This window comes from Macrobrachium nipponense, chromosome 21 (assembly GCF_015104395.2).
Source record: "Macrobrachium nipponense isolate FS-2020 chromosome 21, ASM1510439v2, whole genome shotgun sequence".
NCBI classification, from domain to species: Eukaryota; Metazoa; Arthropoda; class Malacostraca; order Decapoda; family Palaemonidae; genus Macrobrachium; species Macrobrachium nipponense.
This window is the reverse complement of record NC_087212.1, coordinates 48,107,322-48,114,821: the sequence shown is the minus strand read 5'-3', so window position 1 is coordinate 48,114,821 and position 7,500 is coordinate 48,107,322. Positions and strand designations below refer to the sequence as shown.

Genomic DNA, 7,500 nt, shown 5'->3' with positions numbered 1-7,500 from the left:
GCATATCTAGATAAGTTGTATTAATTTCATTTACAGTTACGATATTTATTAAAAAATCATAGTTTAAATGTCACTTTCAATTGTAGAACGATATATACTAACAAATTATAGTTTAAGCGTTAATTTCAAATATAGTTACGATTTTACTATTACGGTTTGTGTCAATTTATAGTTACGATAAATACTAATATGTTATAGTTCAAGTGTTACTTTCATTTCCAGTTAGTCTGCGAACAACCCGAGGTAAATATTGCGTTGTTATTCCGTACTAATGAACCGAGTGGTTAAAAAAGCCGTGAGCTATCGTGGCATCTCAAACATCCAAGGCTTGAGAATATACCTTAAGGGTACACAGTAGGTCTTGAAACGTGTCTCCAAATAATCTGGGAAGAATATGGGACAGAGACTAACATTTCATGAGGGAAAATGTTCCTCAATGAACAAATCTCAAGAGCAGCAGTCAGAAGTCCACACGAATAATCTCTTTGGTGTTGCAATGTCTAGGGTCAACTGTTGTCCCTCAAATTCTGATGGCAGTTTACGACGAAATGCGATTACGGTGATGCAGATGGTCTAGTGTTTAACTTTTGAATAAAAAGCCAAAATTAATGGTGGAAAATTCAGTGTGTAATTTTGTTTGCTTGTTTACGAGAGAGAGAGAGAGAGAGAGAGAGAGAGAGAGAGAGAGAGAGAGAGAGAGAGAGAGAGAGAGAGATCCTAAACAGTGGTTTCGTTCTTTGGGAACATGCAACGCAAGGGGACCAATTAAAACAACGGAATCCCTCTACATGTAGAGGAAAACCAATGAAAAAAATGACAGAATTCTCCAGTGAAAAATCTCCGATATTCCACAGAAATGGTCATGATTAATCCTCCTGAGTACTAATTTTTGTCACCAATTAGCAGCAACCCTGGATTAAGGATCTTCTTAAATTACCTCAGTGGATTTTACTGTGACACAGAACTCGTTGTATGATCCTACCTCTGCCATCAGAAAACAATAACACTTAAATTTTCTTTCTCCGAGAGAAAAGTTTTCATATTTTGATTAAGAATGATTCAAAGCATAGATATGAATCCCTGAAGGAATCTCTTAGTTTTTGAAATATGAACAAGGAAAGCGTTATGTATATGCAAGATGATGATTTTAGAATATTTTTTAGAAGTTTATGAAGTGATAAAACCAGAATAAGTGTTTTGTTTTAGTTTGAAATTTCAGTCCACATGATAACTTCATTGGATGGTGGACAGGAATTATGATATAACGACTGGAGAATATTTCTTGAAGAAGTGTCATGTATAATTTTTTTTATCAGTTTAATTAAAATCCTGAAACATTTCATAGGTGAAAAATGATATCGGCCTTTGGTCTGTCAAGTGTCATTTATGGTTTTTAATCAGTTTTATTCAAAACCTGCAACAAAACACGAAAAATCCCTTAGGCCTAATCGAATATGTTCATTCGGTCTGTCAAGTGTCATGCATAGGTTTTAATCCGTTTATTCAAAACCTGCAACAAAACATGAAAAATCACATAGGCTAATCGACTACTTTACCTTCGGTCTATCTGTCATCTGTTCCTAATGTCTGTAACGTCAATGACGTTCCACTCAAGCTAACGAACTCTTTCCTTCTCCTTCACTTACCTTTTTTCCTCTTCTCTGCCTAGGCACTCCATTCCCACTGTCTCTGAATTCTCCTCACTTCAGTCTTCCTCAGAAGATAGCTACGTAACTCCGAACAACAGGTTGGTTCACGGATCTTAGCAGTATCATCGCCGTAGTGTTGGTAGCCCTGGCAGATTTCTGTTGCAGAGTAGCCACTCAAGAGTCCTTGCGTAGACAAGTACACGGTCGTAGTGCGTGTGTAGTGGTCTCTGTAAAAAGTTAGCAGAATATGCATATAATGTATATTTATATATGTAAACATTTTGGGTTGGATGTTGGTTACTTAATGAGAGGGTAATATAATTTTGTTAGGGAAAAATATTGTCAATTATGAATGTGAAGTAGATATCCTAGAGCAATTACTTTTATTGAATGGCAGATTATATATATATATATATATATATATATATATATATATATATATATATATATATATATATATTATATATATATATATATATATATATATATATATATATATATATATAATCTTTTCGAGCAAATCTAGCAACTGTAATCGTAACTTAACATAATCTACAATTTTCAAAGGAGCCTCGGAATCCGTCAAAACACTATAAACCTCAACCCTAGATCAAGTGGAGAGACGCAGCAAACACATAAATATTCATGTTTCCAAAACAAGGAATAATTCCGCTTTCCTCCCTTCCCAACACTGCCACAGCCATGCGCGCATGCGCTGAACAGGCAATCGAGTTAACCAGATACTTTATGACTGATATGACTGGTTAAAATCCTTTCAAAATGTGACAGTTTTAGTCATCCACATAAACTGATTTGAATACGATTTACCTGACGATACTATAATTAGGATTCACCTAACGATACCCTATGTATACACCACACATACTGCACTATAATATTATTACTACTGTATAACAGAAGTAGGAATAGTAGTAGTAGTTAGTACTTACAGTAACTATTAGTTTACTCCATACTACTTCCTTTTAGCTATTACCTAATGTATGTGCAAATTTGCATTTTTACCTTAAACATTTTCTTAACTAAGTTCACAACATCGAACTTCTGAGTGCAAAACTTACTACAGCCGACCCACAAATTTATTTTCGTTCGTAAGAACATCCCCCTCCCTCCGCCCCCCCCACACACACACAACACAGGAACCCCTCTCGCTTTGAAAGCTTCTTGTGCCATGCAATGTGGAATCATACATGATGACAGTCCTTTTCCTGATCTGGTGGCAAAAGATTCAGAAGATGTTCCCCAATTGTTTGTTCTTTAAAATCTCTGTCCAGCATAGTCAAAGTGCTGTTGATGAGGTATCATCATTGCTTTACGAAGCGGCTGTGAGGTTAGGAAATATTCTGCGATTTCACATAAATGGCACAGTGAATGCTGAAATGATTTTCAATGAATTCACCTGCTCTTTACTAATTCAACTTGGATCATAAAACGAATGTTAATATTCAGTAGGGAATGACCACTCTCCAGCTTACTAAAATTGCTCATAATTTAATTATGCGATAACGTTTGTGTAATAAAACATATGAGGCCCTCCTACATATTTATCTTATATTATATAACAGCGACTATAGACAGTGACTGCCTACAGGTATGGTGATCAAAACTTCGGTGTTTAGACTTGCCGTCGTCAAACCCCGGGGCCAATCTCTCTGACTGCTGGTCCTTAAATAAGCATACAGTATGAAAGTACCTTAGTCCATGTTCCGGGGCGGTACACAACAGACCTAGGGTTGAAATTCCAACAGTTCACCGTCATTTTTGACAATATCCACAATTTTCAGTATACGCAATTTCGCACTACACGTAATTTCCCAGTATACACAATTTCGCACACTGGTCTGACAATAACCCACAGATCTTTTTAACCCCATTATCTACACTTAATTCTTTTTATGTCTTAAGTCATACCAACTTCCTTTACAGATTGAAGCAAATTGCACACTTTCCCTCTGAGTTGACAATTTCTTCCTTTAAGTTATAGGCAGATATCTCTGGATGACCTAATAGTATTCGCTTAGTTCCACTGTAGAAGGTATTGCTTATGTAGAGAAGGTCAGTTAATTGTGGGAAGTGGTTGTTTCATCCACAGGTGACTTTCTTCTTGAATTTACTGTTATGGTTGACACCAGTGTATCTCAGTTCTTTACTTACCATTGCATACTCTCATTTCTAGATATACAAAACGACTTACTCAATATAGTAGTAAAGCATCACTTAAATGTCTGTCTGTCTGTTTATTAGATATCCACTTCCTAACTGACTGGATGTTCAGTAGTGTCTTTTTATGTTCAAATCTCTCTCTATAAAAGTCTTCTAATGCACAGGACTCTCTGAATGCACAGTCAAGTTTAAAACAAATTCTTCTCTCCATAATTTCAGTTTGCATAAACTTTCCAAATAAACTAAATATAATGTCAAGAGTATTCATTCCTTTAAAAACAAATATCCTTAATCAAGTGACTTTTAAAAGTAAGAAATAAATTCACGCATAGATATTTCTTATGGATCATGTTTGTAAATCAATCAAGCGCACATGAATATCTCGGTGTCCCTTTCCTTCTGGTACTGTACCTCTTTTGTTTCTAACAGCCGACGATCGAGTTATGTCTCTACAGCCATGACAGTGGACACCCTGCAAACTCGGTGGGTAAACTTCCTTTTCTTCTGAAATTTCTCTTTAATTCATGATTCGCTTGTGATTCATTTACGGCTGACACTGCCGCTAGGAAGTTTTATTTTATCGTGTATATGATTTGGTTTGGTTGGTCATCACGTCTGCTTTCAAATGAGGTGATTATTACGAAAATACATTCCCGGCAAGGAAATAACGCTGAGAGTTTTATATATAGACTTTAATCATCATTAAAATATTAATGTTAATGCATATTTAGACGAAAATAGACGGAAATGCAATCATACGCACATGCACACACACTTGATAGATAGTTTTCGCTAGTCACCGCTGGCTTCATCAGACTAAACAAAAATAATTTTTTTTCTAAACTGGCAATGTCCAACGAAAGCCTACTGTTTAAATATATAATTTCTTGGTAATTCAGACTATTAGAGGACTTCTTTATAAACATATATATATATATATATATATATATATATATATATATATATATATATATATATATATATATATATATATATATATACATAAGTGTGTTTAATCTAAACAGAGGGTTGACATCTCCAAATATGAAGAGCGATAGACGAGCCTTTTTATATCCTCCTAAAAGTCAACCTGTGTCTGAGGGTGAAGAAAAAATAAAAAATACAGTCATCCTTTAATCGTCTTTTGAAGTATTGATTCATGTTTCATTATATAAAAACTAAAAATAATCCCCTCAGGAGAAGTCATCATCTCCCAGTCTTTGAGTAAATCACCTAGTCTGAGATTTTAATAGCCTTTTTGATTGATGAACGAGCGAATAAGAGTTTCGAAAAACTTTTTTTCTCTATTTCTCATATATTTTCGCCCACGATTTTATTATGTTAACGCCTTATCTTTCTTACCTATGTCTGCTCGCTTTGCATTTCATTTTTTTTCCATCTATTTCTTTCCTTGGCGTAAGAAAAAGTTATATCCCCGTTGTACGTTCCCTCTAGACTTATTTTTGTAACACTGAATATTCTTTCCCGGCCACATAGCATGAAAGTTTCATTTCGTTTTCATTTATTATTTTCGTTGGAAGAAAAGCGCGCATGCACAAGGCAAGAGCATATCGCCATTTGAACACACTCATTCTGCCTTACCTCCGAAGTAACTACGACAGGGAATGCATGAATAAGAAAACAAACCTCCAGCCATTTCTTGCTGCTTAAAGAGAGCCTGCAGCCTCTGGCGAGCGCTTTACATCTGAAAATATGCCCGGCCCTTCATGCTCTCTTCCTCTGAGAGAGAAGCCAGAATTTTTTCCAAGATTAAACTTTCATAGTGATTTTTTAAGTATTCTCCCCGGTAAAGGGGAAAATAACAAGGCGTTATGTACCATGTTCATTTATCTCTGGAGAAACGGGATATATTACTACTCCGGTTCTACTTTTGCGAGGTTAAACCGACATAAAAGTTCGTAAGCCTTTCCTAGCCCATTTCCCAAGAAAAAGGAAAGATGAACACTTAAACTTGCTTTTCAAGTTTTTAAATATCACTAACATTAGCAAAAATGATCATCATTAGCATTAGCAAAAATGATTGAAGGTCAATTAACACTAAACCAAAGTAATGCATAAAGTAGTTTTATACAAGTGGAAAAAGAACACCAAAATATGAATATCTGCAACACATACCATGAGGACATCTCATTAAAAAAAACAAGAGAGAGAGGTCAGGGATAAATGTGGTTTCGGAATTATTATAATAATAGAGTAGCACCTCAGTTTAACAGACACTTTGGCGGTCCTGCCTTTGTGAAGAGTAACAAAGTCTGTATTAAAACCTGCAGCTGAGTATTATCCAGATATCTTACAGCCAACAGTCATTCCACATCGTTCCTAATCTAAACTAACTTGCACTTCACACTGATCATTCAATATAAGACATATCTAAACAAACTATTACGTATAAAGTGGCAACATAGAGAAAAATATAATCGTAATAAGGTAAGTAAATAAATCTGCTAAGTTGAGCTAACGTCCTGAACTTGAGATGTTTCTGTATTTCTTATTTTTACACTAACTAAAAAAACTGCTAATTTGTTTTAGGAAATATGTAGACTAAGAAGAAACGGACAGTAAAAAGTACTTTAAAAATCTCAACTTATAAACATAATTTATTTTTAACTCCTCACTGATGTAGAAAAACCATTTATTCCAAATGATTTTAACTTTCCTCGTTCTTTCTTAATCAATTTGATATATGTTAATGTTACAACTAATATAACATCTGTTTATAAGACTAAGCAGTAGAACATCACCAAGAATTCCTGATTTACGAATGCACTGATGTGTTCTGCACATTATATAGTACTACATATATAGCTTCATTTATCTGAAATATTTACTAAATATGTCTTAGAACTTATGACAGCATTGGTTTCTATGTAATAAAATAACTTTTGTGTTCACATAAGCTTTAAGTAATGAAGTATATTAGAAATTACTTATAATAGCACGAGTCTCGAAATGGAGAACCAAATCCACTGTTATGTGTGGCTACAAATATATTTAAAAGCAAATTTATAAAGACAGCTTTTGGCAACCTGTTCGATTCCCTTATTCAAGGGGGAATCGGAGATTCCCGAAAGCTCTTTGCATAGATTAAATTTCAAACATGTTTCTACCCATACGTAACCGCAGATTTGTTTCTCCAATGAAATATATATATGTTTATATACACATTTTATGCAGCACTGATTTCTGTATAATTAAATGCCTCGTTAGTTTACATATGCGATACTGAATTTGTGAAGACAAATTTCTATTCGATATGGGTCCTATTTTACGGCACTATATTACTTGACAGCAGGATATCCGTTGCACGAAGTAGGACTTCAGTTAAATGTTTCTGCTGGTGGACCTTTGCCTTAATTCACATGACTTTTCTTTCACAGGTATAGACTAAAACATGAATACTACATATTTGTACGTTTTAGCGAATACACGGGTCACAGTTTTCATTCATATTATTTTGTTTCCTTAAGCGACAAATAAGCCTCAAGTTAAACTACAGTAAGAACTTATGATGAACCCATCATTCGGTGTCCCACCGTTAGTGAGGTAGTGCCGTCATGTAGGCATTACTGGGAGGTGTTTGCTGAGTCCCTTCGGTCTCCAGCTGCAGCTTCTTTCCTTCAATCTTGCCGGCCAAATTCCCAACCTATGT

General features: G+C 34.9%; 1 protein-coding gene across 2 annotated transcripts in view; it reads left to right on the top strand.

Annotated features, from left to right (window-relative positions):
• LOC135198017 (uncharacterized) overlaps window positions 1–7,500 on the top strand; it is a 271,907-nt gene that overhangs the window by 241,196 nt on the left and 23,211 nt on the right. Inside the window, exons 7-8 of one of the 2 annotated variants that reach the window (XM_064225368.1) lie at window positions 1,670–1,747; window positions 4,260–4,313. In XM_064225368.1, the coding sequence (XP_064081438.1) occupies window positions 1,670–1,747; window positions 4,260–4,313 (132 nt within the window). The remainder of the gene's footprint in view (window positions 1–1,669; window positions 1,748–4,259; window positions 4,314–7,500) is intronic. The other variant, XM_064225370.1, reaches the window with a different exon arrangement.